At 54.4% G+C, this 19,104-nt stretch overlaps 2 protein-coding genes across 2 annotated transcripts in view; one reads left to right on the top strand and one right to left on the bottom strand.

The window, feature by feature from the left end:
* The first annotated feature begins 6,732 nt into the window (after positions 1-6,732).
* RELA (RELA proto-oncogene, NF-kB subunit) lies at positions 6,733-14,340 on the top strand. The gene is given in 11 exon segments (XM_077759792.1): positions 6,733-6,755; positions 6,858-7,009; positions 7,159-7,307; positions 7,822-7,913; positions 8,296-8,427; positions 9,272-9,376; positions 9,595-9,807; positions 11,963-12,043; positions 12,133-12,207; positions 12,949-13,105; positions 13,107-14,340. Coding segments are annotated over 10 exon segments (1,539 nt in total). The 5' UTR covers positions 6,733-6,755; positions 6,858-6,916; the 3' UTR covers positions 13,549-14,340.
* A 1,777-nt stretch (positions 14,341-16,117) lies between these two features.
* The window catches only part of SIPA1 (signal-induced proliferation-associated 1), a gene marked incomplete at its 5' end in the record, with an annotated part of 8,478 nt that continues 5,491 nt past the window's right edge, over positions 16,118-19,104 (bottom strand). Inside the window, 8 exons of the mRNA XM_077759596.1 lie at positions 16,118-16,519; positions 16,612-16,690; positions 16,911-16,965; positions 17,061-17,162; positions 17,292-17,400; positions 17,494-17,605; positions 17,738-17,959; positions 18,823-19,097. Of these exons, the coding sequence (XP_077615722.1) occupies positions 16,373-16,519; positions 16,612-16,690; positions 16,911-16,965; positions 17,061-17,162; positions 17,292-17,400; positions 17,494-17,605; positions 17,738-17,959; positions 18,823-19,097 (1,101 nt within the window). The remainder of the gene's footprint in view (positions 16,520-16,611; positions 16,691-16,910; positions 16,966-17,060; positions 17,163-17,291; positions 17,401-17,493; positions 17,606-17,737; positions 17,960-18,822; positions 19,098-19,104) is intronic.

Below are 19,104 nucleotides of genomic sequence, written 5' to 3'. Positions count from 1 at the left end.
TACATTAACACCTTATGAAGTGACTTGTGATACTATCTCAAATATGTATGTTCAATATGATCATCTCAATAAGTGTAGAAGAAGCATTTGACAAACTCCAATAATCATAATAAAATCTCTCAGCGAAATTGTTTTTTTTAATTTTTTTAAACATTTATTCATTTTTGAGAGATAGAGAGAGAGCATGAGAAGGGCAGGGGCAGAGAGAGAGGGAGACACAGAATCCGAAGCAGGCTCCAGGCTCTAAACTGTCAGCACAGAGCCCAACACAGGGCTCGAACTTATGAACCGTGAGATCCTGACCTAAGCTGAAGTCAGAGGCTTAACCAACTGAGCCAGCCAGGCTCAGCAAAATAGTAACAGAAGGGAATTTCCTCAACTCAATTAAAGGCACCTGCAGCAAACATTTTCCTTAAAAATGAAAGAGAATGTTCTTCTCCTAAAATATGGAAAAAGCAAGGATGTCCACTGTCACCACTTTTATTTAGACTTGTACTGGAGGTTCTAGCTAGAACTAGAGAGAAAGAGAGAAAGGAAGGATGGAGTGAAGGAATGAATGAATGAACGAATGAATGGAGGGAGAAGAACGAGAAAGGAAGGAAGAAAGAAAGAGAAAAGAAGGGGGGAGGAAGAATTTAAGAGGCTTCTGGATTGGAAAGGAAAACGTAAAACTGCCTTGATTTGCCGACATGCTCATCTATGTAGAAAATCGCAAGGAATTTACAACAACAGCAAAAAAGCTATAAGAATAAAATACAAGTATATCAAGGATATAGGATGCAATATTCAAAAATAGACTATGTTTCTAGGGGCATCTGGGTGACTCAATTGGCTGAGCGCTGACTTTTGATTTCAGCTCAGGTCATGCCTCTGGGATCATGGGATCAAGCCCCGTGTCTGGCTCCATGATGAGCATGGAGCCTGCTTAAGATCCTCTCTCTCTCTCTCCCTCTGCCCCTCTTCCCTGCTCATACTCAAAAAAAAAAAAAAAAAAAAAAAAAAAAAAGAATAAGTATATATTTCTATATATTGGCAACAAACACTCAGAAATTAAAATTTTTTTAACATTACAAATACAATAACATATTGAATGCTTAGGGATAAATTTGACAAAAGATGGGTAAGATTTGTACACTCAGAACTACAAGATATTACATAAAATTTTAAAGAAAACCTGAACAAGGGGCGCCTGGGTGGCTCAGTCGGTTAAGCGTCCGACTTTGGCTCAGGTAATGATCTCACAGCTTGTGGGTTCGAGCCCCGTGTCAGGCTCTGTGCTGACAGCCAGCTCAGAGTCTGGAGCCTGTTTCAGATTCTGTGTGTGTGTGTCTCTCTCTCTCTGACCCTCCCCTGTGCATGCTGTCTCTCTCTCAGAAATAAGTAAAATATTAAAAAAAGAAAGAAAGAAAGAAAACCTGAACAAGTGTAAAGACATACCATGATCATGGACGAAGAGACCTGATATTAAGATGTCAATGTTCCCCAGACTGATCTATAGATTTAGTGCTGTTTCATAGAAATTAACAAGCTGATTCTAACATCTATAAGGAAATGGAAAGTACCCAAGGGAAAAAAGGCGGGTGGGGACTCCTGAGTGGCTCAGTTGGTTGAGTGACTGACTCTTGATTTTGATTCCTGTCATGATCTCATGATTCTTGGGATCAAGCTCCAAGTCAGGCTCTCTGCTGACAGTGCAGAGGCTGCTTGGGATTCTCTCTCTCCCTTTCTCTTGCCCCTCCCCTGCTTACAGTCTTTCTCTCTCAAAATAAATAAATTATTTTTTAAAAGTCTTTTATGTTTCTTTATTTTTGAGAGACAGAGAGGGACAGAGCATGAGTCGGGTATGGGCAGAGAGAGAGGGAGACACAGAATGTGAAGCAGGCTCCAAGCTCTGAGCTAGCTGTCATCACAGAGCTCAATGCAGGGCTCAAACCCACAAATCGTGAGATCATGACCTGAGCCGAAGTCAGACGCTTAACCGACCGAGCCACCCAGGCACCCAATAAATTAATTTCTTAAAAAAGGAGGAAAGTTGGAAGACTTACACCACCTGATTTCAAGGCCTATTCCTTTGATTTTGTTTTTTTACTGTTTATTTATTTTGAGAGTGAGAGCGTGGAGGAGGGTTAGAGAGAGAGAGAATCCCAAGCAGGCTCTGCACTGTCAGATCTATTCTAATGCCACCGTAATCAAGATTCTGGTACTGGCATAAAGATAAACAGACACAAAATAGAGAGTCCAAAAGTACACCCAGACATGTATTGGTCAATTGGTTTTCAAAAAGGTGCCAAAATGATTCCATGGAGAAAGTGTAATTTTTTCAATAAATAGTGTGGAAACAATTGGATAACTGTATGAAGAAATGAGGAGGGGGAAGCGCACCCTTACTTCACATGAATGTTAACCCAAAATGGATCATAGACCTAAATTTAAGAGTGAAAACTCTTTTTAAAAAATGGAGAAAACTATAGTGACCTTGGTCAGATGCTTAACCGACTGAGCCACCAGGCACCCCAATTCTGAGAATGTTCTGTGTACAATGTGAAACACATCAAATGAGAAATCGGTCGATGTCCTTGAGAACAGAGATCATTTATTTATTTATTTGGTTGTTTATTTATTTATTGTGATAAAATAGGCATCGTATAAAATTTGCCATTTAACCATTTTAAGTGTACAGTTCCATGGCATTAAGTACACTTACATTGTTTTGCAGCCATCACCACCATCCATCTCCAGAATCTTTCCATCATCCCCAATATAAATCTGTACCCATTAAACACTAACTCCCCATTCTTCCCTTTCCCCAGCCACTGGTAACCATTATACTACTTTCTGTCTCTATGAATTTGACAATTCTATGTATAAGTACAATCATACAATTGGGGGAGCGGAGAAGCAGAGAAAGAGGGAGAGAGAGAATCCCAAACAAGTTCTATGCTGTTAGCACAGAGGTCGACACGGGTCTCAAACTTACAGTGACATCATGACCTGAGTTGAAATCAAGAATTGGATGCTTAACCAACTGAGCCGCCCAGGTGAGCCCCCCGGCCCCCACTATGCTTTCTTCTAAGAGCTTTATGGTTTTGGCTCTTCAAGTCTTCTATTTATTTTAAGTTAATTTTTGTATATGGTATAAGGTAAGGGTCCAACTTCATTCTATTGAAGGTGGATATCCAGTTTCCCCAGCACCATTCATTAAAAAGACTGTCCTTTCCTCGATGAATGGTCTTAGCACTCTTATCAAAAATCATTCAACCATCAGGGCCCCTGGGGGGCTCAGTCGGTTGGGCGGCCAACTTCGGCTCAGGTAATGATCTTGTGGTCTGTGGGTTCAAGCCCCACGTTGGGCTCTGTGCTATCAGCTCAGAGCCTGGAGCCTGCTTTGGATTCTGTGATTCCCTCTCTCTCTGACCCTCCCCTGCTCAAGCTTTGTCTCTCTCTGTCTCAAAAATAAAATAAATATTTTAAAAAAAAATTTTTAATCATTCATCCATATATGTGAGAGTTTGTTTTTCTGGGCTACCTATTCCATTTGACCGATCTATGTCTGTACCACAGACATAGATTTGGTTTGATTGATTTGATTAGCATTCTTTTGTAGTAAGTTTTGAAATCAAGAAGTATTACTGTTCCAACTTTGTTCTTCTTTTTCAAGATTGTTTTGGCTTTTCAGGGTCCCTTGAGACTCCATTTGAACTTAAGGATGGATTGTTCTATTTCTGTAAAAAGAGAAATGGGATTTTTTTTTTAACACTGGAGAAATATGTAAGATGATTGAGGTTAAGTTAAAACCCTGTAGTCCTAAATTTAAAAAGGAGATATCAGGGGCGCCTGGGTGGCTCAGTCGGTTAAGCATCCGACTTCAGCTCAGGTCATGATCTCATAGTTTGTGGGTTTGAGCCCTGAGTTGGGCTCTTGGCTGACAGCTAGCTCAGAGCCTGGAGTCTGTTTCAGATTCTGTGTCTCCCTCTCTCTGACCCTCCCTGCTCACGCTATCTCTCTCTCTCAGAAATAAATAAAACACTAAAAAAATTATTTTAATAAAAAGGAGATATCAATATGAACTCCTAATATATTTTTATATAGCATATATAAATATATATTTTATATACATAAAATAATGTATATATGCTATATATATATAGCATAACTGTTCATTGAAAAGATCTACAATGACTAACCCAGTATCAGTAAGTATTCCTAGCACTCAGGCTGTGATCTCTAACTAGGATTTCCCACTGGGAGGAAATGAGGACTCCTCAGAAACCTTTCTGATTCCCGATCTTAGACACTAGAATTGTGGAACTAAGTCAAAAGGACTGAAGAACAAAATTGAAAAGTTTTCCACTGATCAATGATGGAACAATTTGAACTTCAATATGTAAAACCGGAAATTTCCTTATTTCCTTCAATAATGAAAACAAATATCAAATATTTGTTATTAATAGGTCAAAGCACATCAAATATGTTTAAAGCCATGCACTCATTAAGATTTTTTTAAGAGTGGCAATCTTTTAAAAATTTTTTTAAGTTTATTTATTTCGAGAGAGAGCACGAGATTGAGCAAAGGAGGAGTAGAGAGAGAGGAAAAGAGAATCCCAAACAGGCTCCTCGCTGTCATCACAGAGCTGGATGCGGGGCTCAGTTCCACGAACCTGTGAGATCACGACCTGAGCTGAAATCAAGAGTGGGAGACTTAACTGACTGAGCCCCCCAGGCACCCCCAATATATGTGAATTTTAAAAAGAGGATCATGGGGGCACCTGGAGGACTCAGTCAGTAAAGCCTCCGACTTTGACTCAGGTCATGATCTCGCGGCTTGTGAGTTTAGGCCCCATGTCCGGCTCTGTACTGACAGCTCAGAGCCTGGAGCCTGCTTCAGATTGTGTCTTTCTCTTGCTCTGCCCCTCCCCCAGCTCATGCCCTGTCGCGCTCTCTTTCTCTCTCTCTCTCTCTCAAGAATAAATTCAAAAAAATATTTAAAAAATAAATACATAAATAATAATAAAGAGGATCATACAAGGATCAATGATTGTGTGTCATTAAGCAAAGATTGTAATTAATCCGTTCTGTCGACCTGAATGCCTCCTCAAAAGTGAGCTGACTCTTCAAATCGGGGCCCAAAACAGGAGAAACTGAAATGAGTGGGAGGGTGGTTAACTGTTTTCACTTTTCTCTTCCTGTTTTTTCAGACCCTGGGAAAGCAAGTCAGAATTTCCAATCTTTTCCAATTCCCACATGATTCCCTAATTTAGAACGAGTTCAGTCTTTCTCCATCTGGGGAAGAATCCACTGCCTGCCTTGGAGCATCTTCCTTTGGGGAAAAAGCCTGAAGTGGGGAGGTACTCCGGCCTCCTCTCTCATCCCACAACGAGGCCTTGAGCTTGACCTTGGGGACTATACTCCCGCAGAGAGGTCACAGGAGGGGTAAATAGTGGAAATGCTTAGGCAGATGGTTGAGCCCTAGCAGTAGGCCCTGGGGAGATGGGCGGGGGCAGGAGCCTTTAGGTTTAGGTGGCCCCAGGCAAGGGTCTGGGACCTTCCCAGACACAGGCACAGAGACAAAACTCCTGGGGAGATTTGCCGCTGGGCGCCTCCAGCCCATCCATCGTCCCTGGGGGCTGGGGGCCTAGGGCTGACCGTGTGGATGAACCATAAATGCATATGCCTCTTAAACCTACGAGCCCTCGGGCTTCCCTAGCCAGCGGAAGCAGATGCAGCTCAATGTCTTGGTCGCCCCTTGCGTTCTGCAGGCTCCGTGAAGCCCACGGTCCAAGCACTGCCAGGTGGAGAGGTCAGGTTGTTCCCCTTTGCACCCCGCTGGGGTGAATGGCTAATTAGAAAGTGCTTCTGTCGCGACAACCACCAAGACGCACCTTTGGCGATTAGGAAACCGTGTGGAGATCAGCCACCTGGCCTTTGCGGGCGAAGCAGGCCCGGGCCTTTCCCTGAGCAGGGCGGGCGGCCGCAGCCCAGCAGACCTGGCTGGGCTCCAGACCCGGCCCGGGTGACATCACCCAACTCCTCCGATCAGCGGGAGGGGGCCCCGAAATCCCCTAAAAACATTGTGAGTAATCGCTGGGCCCGCCCTCGAGGCGGGGCCTGGACCCGGGAGGGAGCCCAGCAGCCCCGCCAGCCCCGGGAGCGGCGTCGGGACGAGCAGCTTTTCGGTCCCTGAAGCGGCGCGCTCTGGTTCCCAGACTCGGGAGGCGGCGGCGGCGCGCNTGGTGGCGCGGGGCGGGGCGGGGAGGGAGGGGTCTGACTCAGTTTCCCCTGTAGGTGGCGGAGACTTGACTCAGTATTCTCGTGGGAGGGGGTCTGGGTGGGGGCAGTGAGCTTTGACTCAGTTTAACCCAGGCGCCGTGGGGGCAGTTCCGACTTGGTTTCCTTGTCGGGGGAGAGACTGTCTGACTCAGTTTCCTCTCAGGATGAGGTGTGGGGAGTGCCCCCCCTTAGCTTTCCTTATGGAAGTAGGAAAGGCCCCGACTCCGTTTCCCTCCGTAAAGAGAGGCCGCTAGACCCAGGGTTCCCTCGGGAAGCAGGTGCTTCTGCCTTCTTTACCCCTTCTCCGTAGTTTTACCTGCAGGTCCCTGGGAGCGGGCCCTGACTCAGTCTCCTTCGGAGGGAGGGAGCCAGGCTCCATCTCCTCTCCGTGGGGAAGCAGGCCCCCCCTGGTAAGGATGGGGAGTGGGCTTGTGCTGACCCTCGTCTCCCTCCCCTTTCAGACCTGTTTCCCCTCATCTTCCCGACTGGTAAGTGGACCAGCCTTTCCCAGTGACTGGGGAGGAGCTCCCCAGGGTTAGGGACAAGGAGGGCAGCCGTCTGACCGGGGCGGGTCCATGTCCCTGCCGCAGAGCCAGCCCAGGCCTCTGGCCCCTATGTGGAGATCATCGAGCAGCCCAAGCAGCGGGGCATGCGCTTCCGCTACAAGTGCGAGGGTCGCTCCGCGGGCAGTATCCCCGGCGAGAGGAGCACGGATACCACCAAGACCCACCCCACCATCAAGGTCAGCAGGGCTGTTAGTGGTGGGGTGGGGGACACAGAGTGGGTGTAAGGGAAGAACCTGGGGCAGGCTTGCTTCCAGGCCGGGGCACAGTGTCTGGAAGTTGAGTCTGGAATTCCTGAGTTTCTAAATGTTCTCTTGACTTTGAACAGATCAATGGCTACACCGGGCCAGGGACAGTTCGCATCTCATTGGTCACCAAGGACCCCCCTCATCGGCCTCACCCCCACGAGCTGGTGGGAAAAGACTGCCGGGATGGCTTCTATGAGGCTGAGCTCTGCCCAGACCGCTGCATCCACAGGTGAGCTCCTGACGGGGGTGGGGGGGTGGGCAGGAGGCAGGGGAGTTGTGTAGCTGTCACTCTTACTCCGTCTGGGGTACCTGTTTGTACGTCTCCACTGTCAAGTAGGTATGGGCTCCATGGGGTAGGGCTGGATCCCTAACCACCTCAACACCTGAGGTGACTTCACTGACGAAAATAAAACAGTGTTAGGTTGGAAGAATAACCCACTGGTGGAGAGGAGGTAGGGGTGGATGGGGAGGTAGGGGAGCCGGGAGGTGAGGAAAGGCCCCTCGCTTAAGGCTGGAGTAGTGAGCAAGGGCAGAGAAGCATGGAACAGACGAGAAGCCACTCTGGCTGAGGGTAGGGAGCCAGCAGGGACTGTGGCTTGGGCTGGGTCATAGGGCACAGGTGCTTTTAAGCCAAAGTAAGGAGGAAGCCATTGGAGGGGGTGAAGCACAGAGGTGATCTCATGAATGGGGGGAGGAGGGCAGCCTGGGCAGAGACAGTGGGACTGATGCCTGGGGGGACTCAGCTTCCAGAACCTGGGGATCCAGTGTGTGAAGAAGCGGGACCTGGAGCAGGCAATTAGTCAACGCATCCAGACCAACAACAATCCCTTCCAAGGTGAGGGGGGAGGGGGCGAAGGCCTGGGCCCGCTTGAAGCACCCCCACCCTCTGTCACCCTTCTGAGGCCACCTTCCCTGCACCTCTCCCTCGGTTGGCCAGCACTCATAGTGCAGTTGGGATCTTGCTGCCCATTCAGTACACGCTCCCATTTCACCACTGGGGAAACTGGGAGCCAGTGAGGGGACATGACATCCAGGGTCCCATATGGGTCACACAGGTCAGTGATGGTCCTAGAACCTTGTCTCTCCCTTCCTTTAGGACTCCTACTGCTTGACACCCCCTCCAACAACCCTCCTGGCCCAGAGCTCCCTGCCTGCCCCCTCCCCCCCCAGTTCCCTGCCATGCCTCCCGATCTCCTGACCATCTGCTTTTGTGGCAGTTCCCATAGAAGAACAGCGTGGGGACTACGACCTGAATGCGGTGCGGCTCTGTTTCCAGGTGACAGTGCGGGACCCGGCAGGCAGGCCCCTCCGCTTGCCACCTGTCCTCTCTCATCCCATCTTTGACAACCGTAAGTATCCGGGGAGCCGTGGGGAGGGGGTCAGGCCTGTAAGGAGGAAAGGGGTTGGCTGGGCATGGGCTGCGAGAGGAGCTCTCGCTTGGTTCGGGGATCTTGTGTATTTCTCGTCTCTTCTATGTCTGCTCTGTGCTGGCTGGGGGGACAGGGCACAGAAGACCCAGAGCTGCCTGTGAGGTGTGCCTTCCAGGCTGGCAGGGAGTCAGGTGGAAGACAGGCATTGCCAGTATGGGATGGAAGGGTGGCGTGCCCAGAACTGTACTAACGACTCCAGGAAATGAACTCCCGGGAACAAGAAGACGTTAGTTGAGTAGTAATTCAGTGGTGAAAGCTCATAGGAAGTTCACAGATGGGTCGGGCCAACATTGATCAGTTGCAGTCTTTAACCAAGTAATCAGCAGGATGAACGAAAATAAAAGGGCTCTGGAGCCCCACGGACAGGAAACCAGGATGAAGTGGAGGTCAGGAGGGAAGGGTCTGTTGCCAAGCACACGGCCTTGAAGGTTGCTTGGGTCTGATGGAAAAAGAGAGAATGTGACCAGATTGGTTCCCCCGGACTCTAAGCTCCATGAGGGCCGCGATGATTGGGTTTGGTTGTGTTCCCCGTGCCTGAAACAGCGCTGGGCATGCAGTAGATGCTGGTAGATAAAACAGCTGCTGGATAAGGTGGGGTGAAGGAGCCCTGGGAACGGTCGGTCACACCTTGGCTGCAGAGGTGTGGTCCGCCAGCTCTGCAGAACCTTGACTCTGGGACGGACAGGGAGGTTGCATGTCCTGCAGGCCGGCCCCAGAGACCTGGGATGGTTCAGGGCTTCCCTCCTTATTCCCACACCCTCAGGTGCCCCCAACACCGCCGAGCTCAAGATCTGCCGAGTGAACCGAAACTCTGGGAGCTGCCTCGGTGGGGATGAGATCTTCCTGCTGTGTGACAAGGTGCAGAAAGGTACACACCAGGAAGAGGGCTGGGCTCTGGGACAGGAGGTGAGGGGCGATGCTGAGCAGATACGGGGAGTGTCAGCAAATGGACTTTAAACACTCCCCCTGACACCTTGGCGGCAGCAGAGTGACATAGCTCGGGAAAGTGAGTCTCAGCAGTCGTGGGGGACAGCGAGCCGTGTGTGTCGAGCCCGGTGACCCCCATTGCTCCCCCGTCTCCTGCAGAGGACATCGAAGTGTATTTCACGGGACCAGGCTGGGAGGCCCGAGGCTCCTTCTCTCAAGCCGATGTACACCGACAAGTGGCCATTGTGTTCCGGACACCTCCCTATGCAGACCCCAGCCTGCAGGCGCCCGTGCGAGTCTCCATGCAGCTGCGGCGGCCTTCAGATCGGGAGCTCAGCGAACCCATGGAGTTCCAGTACTTGCCAGACACAGGTACTCAGCTGGGGAAGGAAGCACCCTGCAAACGTGAGGCTAGGGCTAGCCGTCTAGGGTTGTGGTAGGGGGTCAAGAGTGTTTGGATCAAGTGGGTCAAGTGGGGCTGGAGTCAGGGCGGGGACTTACATGGTAATGAGAGTCTCTTTCTTGCCTCAGATAGTAGTAAGGATACCCGAGACTTACTGAGTCCTTATTACGTGTTTGGTCCTATTCCAAGAGTATCCGCAAATTACCTGATTTTATTCCCTCATGAGCGTTTTGAGGTAGAAGATAGCAGCTAAGTTGCCTGAGCTCCCATAGATCGTGAGTGGCGGAGTTAGCGCTTAAACTCAGGGCATCCGGCAATAGGGTCCTGTTGCCAGGCTGTGTGTCTCGTCACGCCCACACAGCCACGATTCGGTCAAGGCTTTCAGGCATCTGACCACATTAGTAACAGCCGGAATGACCTTTGCTCCAAAGCCCGCCGTTGAGCCTGAGAGTGTTTTTGGCCCCAGGAGCTGAGTCTAATAGAGTTTGAAAAGCAACTCCTAAAATAGCTATCAGTTCATTCCGCAGGTGATTATCAAGTGCCCACCTGGTGTCAGGGCCAGTGCCAGGGATTGTGAATACAAAGATGAGTAAGATGTGTCCCCTGTTCTCCGGAAGCTCAGTCTCATGAGAAAGACAGACACGCAGGACAGATTCTTAAGTGACAGAATGACATGTGAAATGGAGGGAGGTGCGTGCAAAGAGCTGGAGCTGGCCGCGTGGAGCAGGAGTGTTGTCAGGTGGAGAAAACCCCAGAAGCACATGCTCCGGGTAGGTGGACAGACACGTGGATGGTGCCCAATGCATTGGGGGCCGCCTTGTGGGAGCTGTCGGTGGGCACTGAGCAGGCGCTGGCAGAAGGGCCTTGAGTGTCCGACTCAAGGCATTCATCCAAGATTTCATCCTAAAGGCAATGGGGAGCCACCGAAGGTTTAAGAAGGAGGGGACACGAGTGGATCTGGAGGCTCGCTCTGCCAGGAGTGTGTAGAGGATCCGAGAGGGAGAGATTCCAGGCAGGGAGGCTCTTGTGGAAGGTGCCGCGGTCCAGTCCAGGGGAAGACGTGGTGTGAACCTTGCAGGGCGAATGGCAGAGGGAGACAGTCTCCATCACTGCTGTCTCCCTTGGGTGCCCTTCGCCCCCAGGCTCTGCTGTCCAACACACACTCAGCTCAGTCCCTCCTCGGGATCCGTGCTCCAGCCCTTGGCTCTGCTGGGAAGGCTTGGCTCTTCGCACGATGGGCCCACCCCGGTGCTCCTGCGGCCACCTCCCTAACCTCACTTCCGGTTCTCTTACGTCAGCCTGTGTCTCTTCCATAGAGTGCCTAGCGCTTGTGTATGGTGGTGTCCCTGCCCCCCTGTCACGAGGATGTCCACTTTTGGGGGAGCAGGAGCCTTGTCCGCTTACAGCCATATCCCCCGTGGCTAGAATGGTGGGTGCTTGGTACACGTGCGTCATGTTAGTGGACGGTGGAGGGTGAGAGAAAGGAAGATGTTGAGGATGACTCCAAGGTGTCTAGTTGTGGTGACAGGGCAGACGGGTGGTCAGGGGCCACTGGAGGAGGAAGAACCAGGTATTTGAGGTGAGATGATGAGGTTGGCTTTGGACGGATGGTGTTGCGTACTTTAGAGTTATCCACGTGCCCTAGTGCTTAGAAGGGTGGTCCTGGAGGCTCCAGACTGAACTAGCAAACCGTCAGAGATCAGAATAGAGTCCCTGTCGGTCTTCGGCAAGCCCGTTATGCTTCTGCTGCCCCACGCTGCAAAGATCATGGTCAGGCCCGGGTCAAGGCTGGAGGTGAGCTAGGACGTGGGCAACACAGGTAAGAAAAGAAGCTGGAGACAGGGCCTCACAAGGGCTCCTGTCCCCTCAGAGCACGACCCCTACTTGGAGGCACCCACGTGGCCTTTGGGGGGTCAGATTCAGCGACCGAGGCCTTCTTAGGAAGCTGTGGGACTCTCAGAATTGTGTGGCACAGCGTCATGGGGCCCTTCTTGTTGGCAGGGAATGTCGGGAGACAGGGTCTTACGGCCGGCCGGCCTCCTCACGTTCCTCCTGCGGGTCCTTGAAAGCTCTGGGCATCCAGCCGAGAAGAGCGAGACCCACTTCTCCCCATTACTTTCCTAGATGATCGTCACCGGATTGAGGAGAAACGCAAAAGGACATACGAGACCTTCAAGAGCATCATGAAAAAGAGTCCTTTCAATGGTGAGCGGGGCCGTGGAGAGAATTAGAAGGCGGTGGGTAGGAGAGGGGAGATCCTGGGGGCCAGGAACTGACCCAGCCTTGCTCCACAGGACCCACCGACCCCCGGCCTCCACCCCGGCGCATTGCTGTGCCTTCCCGAAGCTCAACTGCTGTCCCCAAGCCAGGTAAGGGTTTCCTGTTGCCCCTCTGGAACTATGGGCTCAACTCCACTCAGCCTCTGGCTCTGGGCTGGAGGGGGTCAGCTTTACGAGCAGGCGTCTGAAGCCTGCTCTCTGTCGGGCTCACAGGGCTTAAGGCCTAGTTACCTGCCTCAGAGCCATCTGGGGTGTGGTGAAGACACACAGTCCCCGGCCCCATCGCTGACCTGTGCAGTCAGAGGCTTTGGAAGCGTGGCCCAGGAACCGGCTCAGGCACTAATGCATGATGTGGTCTGAGAACCACTATGTCAGCTAACCCCATACTGGATGCTACGGGAGGCCGTTTCGCTCTCAGTCTTTGCCCTCAGCTCTCAGTGGAATTAGGGAAGCAAAGTCTCCCCTAAAGTAGCAGAGAGCGCATGCTGGTATGTAGCTTGGAAAAGAGTGACCAAGTGCCCTGCTTCTGGCCTTGACTCTCCGGGCGCTCATTGGGCTCATGGTCTCTGGAAGCTGGGGCTTTACCAGCTGGTCTCTGACAGCTTCCCTTCCTCTGAAAGGCTCTGTGGGCTAGAGGGTTCCACAGGAGGAGGAGAGGATGGAACTGAACAGATCAGACTGAGAAAGAAGAAGGAGTGAGGGTGCTAGCTGTGACCTCCTAGGGAGAGATTGATGCGAACTAAGCAACTCCTGACCGGGGCTGGGGCACATAGTTCAGGGTGGGTCTCTGCAGCCTTGTCTGACCCCTGACTCTGTCTCTCTCTCTCCCAGCTCCCCAGTCCTATCCCTTTACGTCATCCCTCAGCACCATCAACTTCGAAGAGTTCTCCCCCATGGTCTTTCCTTCTGGGCAGATCCCAAGCCAGCCCTCTGCCTTGGCACCAGCCCCTGCCCCAATCCTGGCCCCCACCCCGGCCCCTGTCCCGGCCCNAGGCCCCTGCCCCAATCTTAGCCCCAGGCCTTGCCCAGGCTGTGGTCCCGCCTGCTCCCAAGACCACCCAGGCTGGGGAAGGGACACTGACGGAGGCCCTGCTGCACCTGCAGTTTGACGCTGATGAAGACCTGGGGGCCCTGCTCGGCAATAGCGCCGACCCAGCCGTGTTCACAGACCTGGCGTCCGTCGACAACTCTGAGTTCCAGCAACTGCTGAACCAGGGTGTGTCTGTGGCCCCCCACGCAGCTGAGCCCATGCTGATGGAGTACCCTGAGGCAATAACTCGCCTGGTGACAGGATCCCAGAGGCCCCCTGACCCAGCTCCCGCTCCCCTGGGGGCCTCTGGGCTTCCCAACGGCCTCCTGTCAGGGGATGAAGACTTCTCTTCCATTGCAGACATGGACTTCTCAGCCCTTCTGAGTCAGATCAGCTCCTAAGGGGGTGACACTGACCCTGCCTGGGTGTACTGGGTTGCAGGGGATTGAAGCCCTCCCAAAGCAAGCACTTACAGATTCGGGGCGGGGGGTGCGCTCCAACTGCCCCCACCTTCTTCGGGTGATGTCTTCTGGGGGGGTGCATTTTATTCTTTTACTGGCAGTGGCTATCTCTCTCTCTTTTTGGAGGTGCTTAAGCAGAAGCATTAACTTCTCTGGAAAGCGGGGAGCAGGGAGGACTCAAACTCTTCCCCTGTCCTGATGTTCAGCTCCCTTCTCTGTATAGGGAATTCTGGGGGCCCCCATCCCTACCCTCCAGCTTCTAATACTCTCCTAGAGAGAGGGACAGGCTGGAGCTATGGCCTTTGAGGCCACAAAGCCTTACCACCAAGTGTCTTCTTCAAGTGGTGGATTCATTCACACCTTGTGCCAAAATAATGTCTGTTACCAGCCCCTCTGTGGTGCTGGCATTGTCCATGACCTAACACCAGCGTTTGAGGGCCTGGGCATATGGCTCTGCAGAGGTATCTGCCAGCTCTCCTTGTTCAGCTATGGCTGAAGGGAACTGGTGGGACGACACTGGCCCTGTCCAGGATCCTGGGAGGTTCGGTCTGTAGACCTCTCTGTTCCCCCTTTCCTCAAGTGCCTTAATAGTAGGGCTAGTTGTTTGGAGAGTAGGGGAGAGGGCAGGCTGGCAGCTCTCCGATCAAGAGGCTCAGTTTTTACTGAAGAAATCCAAGCAGCTGAACTCTTGCTCTTTCTATTCTGAACTAATAAAATTTGTTTTCAAGCTGGCCAGAGAGTCCTCTTCTTTCAGCAAACAGCACCTGCTTTGCTGGTCATGTCAGGCTGGACATCAGTGGTACAGAGTTGGATGAATGTTTACACTGTCCTCTAGAAGCTTGCAGTCCAAGGATGTCCTTGGAGTGAAATGCCCGTGGATGAAAGCAAGCAGCTACAGGGGTGGTGTCCCAGCACAATGAGAGCTCAGTAGGGCCTGGTGGCTGTGGGGATGGAGTAGTTTCAGGAAGAGCTTCACAGAGGCCAGACGACCTATCAGCTTCAGGTCTTTGATCAACAGAGGAGAGTCAGTCTTGCAGAGGGTCTAGCCAGCGTTCGAAGGTGAGCAGGGTAAAAGAGACAATGTTAGAAGAGTTTGATGGGGCAAAGATCAAGGACGCTAGACCAAGAGGTTTGGATTTCATCGCTTGGGTGGTTGAGGGAGAGTCTGCCTCTGTTGGGGAAGGGAGGTGCCAGGTAAAGGTCTATGCTTTGACATCCTGCTCTGCGAGAACCAAAGAAATCTTACATCTGAGCCCCCGAGGGCCTAAACAAAAGCCAGGCCACAGCCCAAAGGGCTGGAGCTGGAAGTACTTCCGGTTTGACCTGACGCAAGCGCAGTAAAGCTGTATTCGCGAAAGGCTCGGGCCCGCAAGAGCCTGCCTTCCCATGTGCGCACGCGCACAGACAGCATTCCGCGAGGGGAGGCCGGGTACTGCGCTTCGGGGGAAACCCCATCCCTGAGCCGGATGGCGTCTAGGTTCTGTGCTCTGCACTGCTGCGGGAGGGTGAAGGGTGAGATATGCGGGTTATCAGCGGCGCTTGCTGCAGGAGCTAGCGTCTGCCCTGCGGGCAACAGCAGGCCCTGGCTGCAGCCTCCAGCGGGCTGCCTGCGAGGAAGACGCAGCGAGCGGCAAAATGTCGGGGTAACGGAAAGCGTCTGGAGAGCCGGGCTTGCGTTCCGGCCTTTTGGTCAGGGGGCGGGGCAGGGGTGGGACTCGGAGCAGGGTGGGCCAATCAGGGGCCAGGCCAAGCTGCGCTTCCGCGGAAGGGGCGGAACCCGAGCGTGGTCGCCCGGTCAGGACTCCCGCGAACCTGTGACCCCAGCACTAGAGGCCGGGCTTGATGGAACCCCAGCCCCGGGGGCGGGGCCCGGGCGAGCCTGGCGAGGGAGGCGAGAAGGCGCGTCACCCGAGGAAGCGGATGGAGTAGGTGCCTACGACGTTCCCAGCCTGAGGCCCTGGTCCTCCTACCCGGGCCACGCCTCTCCCTTGGCCTTCGCAGTGTCTTGCAGTCACCACCCCTGGGTCGAGGAAGCGCCAGTCTTGGGGGCTCAGTGACTACAGAGAGGAGAGGTGGGGCCTTGACTGGAGGGCAGGGCTTTGAAAAGTAGAAGGCCTTTCCATCGGAGCATAATCAGGCGCTCCTTGACCCCTAAACTCCTTCCCCCACCTGCCTGCAGGTCCGCCTCTGTCCCTCTATCCCTGGTCTCAGTCCCTCAGGTTTGGTTCTCGGGCAAGCGCCTGGCCGGGCCTGGCTCCCAGATAAAGCAGAGTAAGTGTGGGGCGTGACCATCTGCTTCCCAACAGATCAAATAAATGTTTGTGGGAGAGAACCCAAGGGGTGGCCTAGCTTCAGAGAACGCCTCCCTGAATGCCGACCTAAGCCTGAGCCAGTGTCCCCAAGGCCTGCCCTTCTAACCAGTCCCGGGAACTTGGCTGGAGCCTCTGGGGTCAAAACCGCTTCCTCCCCCCACCGCTCCGTATGGCACGAACACTCACACAGACACAAATAGTAGTGGCTTCTTTACTCCCTGAAGTCCCCTTTTCTCCACGGAATATGTACAAACAGGGATAAGGGAGGGGCAACTGGACCACCACATAGTGGGGGGGGGGTGGGGGGGGGCAGTGCTAAAACGCGCCTCCGTGCGCAGGGAGAGTTCCTGAGGAGGGCCCAGGGCCCGTTGTGACCCAGGTCCCCTGAAGGACCCGAGCAATTCCAAGCAGGTCCCTGGCCAGGCTGAGGCTGGACCACACACATGGACGGCTCAGTCCAGGTCGGCAGGAGGGGAGCCCAGCTGCTTGGAGGCCAGCAGCAGGCGCGTGGCTGCGCTCTCCGACTCGGCCTGCAGCCTCCGGTTGTTGTGACGCAGGCTCCGCACCTCCTCCTCGAGGGCCGCCTTGTCGGCCTTCTCCTGGGGTGGCGGGAGGCCCGTGTCAGAGCCCGGCCCCTTCCCCGGGGCAGCCCTGCAAGTCCCTGCCCACCCCCGGTCCGCCCCGTCGTCACCTTCTGCAGGTCCTCCTGCAGCTTCCTGAGCATGGACTCCAGGTGGGAGACCTTCTCCGACAGGTTGCCCGGTTCCGGCCTGAGGACGTGGGGGACAGGTCGTGGGCCCAAGGTGGGTGTTAGCGCCTCCGGCCGGCCCCCAGCCCCCAGCCCGCTTAAACGAGACGGGCCCAGCCCCTGTGTTCTCAGACTCGTACGGGCGCGCAGGCAGAGCCCTGCCTGGGACAGCGCTGAACTCTAGCGCGTGCGGAGGTCACACGGGTGCAGTGACAGGGGCTAGAGCGGCAGGGGAGGCTTACTCAGCGTCAGACTTTGGAGCTCCCTTGGCATCTCCGCTCTCTGGGATGGGCTGTCCTGTGGGGACAGAGGGACCATCTGGGTGGGTGGGTAAAGGGAGGAAGATCCCCACCCCCTCCCGGCTCCTACCCCCCGCACCCTGGTGGCCTCACCCTCCCGGGACAGTGACTCCAGGATGGTGTTGCAGGTGGAGGCGATCTCGGAGATGGACTGCCACTCGTCTTCCAGGGTCTCACTGCCCGCCTCTGACATGACTGTGGGCGCGAGGAGCCGGGCTCAGCCAGGGGAGCCCAAGCCAGCGCCCCTCTTCCGTGCCGCCCGCCCCCCATAACCCTTATAACCCCCCATAACCCCCCATAACCCACACCTTGCTCCAGACTCACTTTTGCTGATGGAGTTCCTCAGAGACAAGGTTCGCGGCAGGAAGGAGGCCCTGAGCTCTGGGGCCGGGTCGCCCCTGTCCTCACAACCACTGGGGCTGCCTGGCCCATCCTGTGGGGTATGAACGGGTATGGATGCAGTGACGGCCACCGCCGCCTCTGTGTCCACCCCTGCTCTTTGGGCTCGAGTCTTGCGTCTGCTCACCTGCGTGGGCGGTGTCTCCGGGCCAGCACTGGGTGCCGGCGGCTTGGCCGTGGCCGCCAGCAGGAGGTCCGGGGTGGCGTTGGGCAGGACCGGAGCCTCGTCTGACAGGGAGCTGGGGAGAGCAGGGACGGTCCAGCGAGAGCAGCCGCCCCCCGCCCCCCGTCCCCCATGGCCTCTGCTCTCGCAGACCGGGGCTGTCCAGCCTCACCAGGGCTGGACGAGAGGGGAGGCCGAGAGGGAGCACCTGCGGGGTGACGGGGAGTTCTGACTGTGCAGGAACTCCGTCCTCTCCTCAGCCAGGTCCCCAGGCCCTGTGGAAGCGCCCGCCTCTAGCAGGCACACTTGGAACAGCTGCTTCGTGGTGGGCTGCAGGGTCACCACCCCGGGGGCCTCCTCCTGCACCGGCTCCGGGGCCCCCCGCCGGCTGGGCTCCTGCAGAGACAGCGTGTACAGCTCCGAAAAGCTCCTGGCGGGAGGAATGGGCAGCGTCAGGCGGGAACGCCCTGTCCCCAGTGTCCCGTGTCTCCAGCCCCCCTCCCAGCTGTGCCCGAGGCTCACTTCCAGGACAGCTCTCCACACACCCGAACAACAACGACAAAATGTTTGCCCGACTACGGGCCAGTTTTCCCAGACCCAGTGCTGCCCCTGAGTATCCTGGGCACATCCCTCGGAACACCCATCTCTCCATCTGTGAAACGGGGGCCCCTGTACCGATCCACGGCTTGCTGTGAGCACTAAGAACACAAATAAATCACCCAGGGAAGAGATCGAAAGCCTAGGAACCAAATCCAGCCTGCGCCCTTTTCGCTTCTGTTTTAAGCAGGTGTGCCTGTCGTTCTCCTGTGAGCCAAGAGTGGTTTGTACATTTTTAAATGGTTGAAAGAAATCAAAAGAACATTTCATGACATGCAAAAATAAAATTCAAACTTCAGTGTCCACAAATGCAGGTCTAGCGGACCAGAGAAAATGCATTCACTTGTGTGTCCTCTATGGATGGATGCTTCTGGGCTACAGCGGAGTTGAATAGCTGTAGCAGAGACCAGGTGGCCCAGAAAACCTAAATATTTACTATCTGGCCCTTTGGGGGAAGGTTTGCCTGTCTTAAGGCGGCAAGTGATCGATTGCATGTATGCGTCTCTGGATGATATGTTTAAAAAGATGGGGTTGCTGCTGGAGCTTGCCTTCACTCTGCACCTGCGACTCAGAAAGATCAAGAAATGTGGGATTCTCTGGAGGAGAGCCCTCCCCACGGTATTCTCCGGAGAATGCTAATGGCTCCGCAGCGGCCAGCTGCCAGGTCCTCCCACCACCCCGCATCCAGGCCCTGACCTGCGGGGCCGGCCGCTCTCGTCGGGGGGCAGGACGGTGACGCAGACCTTGGGCGCCGAGCGCAGCAGCTGGGCAGCGGCCTCGGGGCCCAGCCTGGGCAGCGGCTGGCCGCACACGCGCAGCAGGCGCGCTCCGGGCCTCAGCCCCGTCGTCTCCGCGAACGTGAAGCGCTCCACGTGCGTGACGAATCCCTCGGCGTCCACCTCGAAGCCCAGGCGGCCTTGGCCTTCGCGGGGCAGCGCCAGCTCGAGGGTCTCGCAGCCTCGGCTCACCAGCTGGGAC

The sequence above is a fragment of the Crocuta crocuta genome, unplaced genomic scaffold (genome assembly GCF_008692635.1).
Source record: "Crocuta crocuta isolate KB4526 unplaced genomic scaffold, BGI_CrCroc_1.0 scaffold53, whole genome shotgun sequence".
Classification (NCBI taxonomy): domain Eukaryota; kingdom Metazoa; phylum Chordata; class Mammalia; order Carnivora; family Hyaenidae; genus Crocuta; species Crocuta crocuta.
Note: the sequence above shows the minus strand (reverse complement) of the source record. Positions and strands in the feature narration are given on the sequence as shown.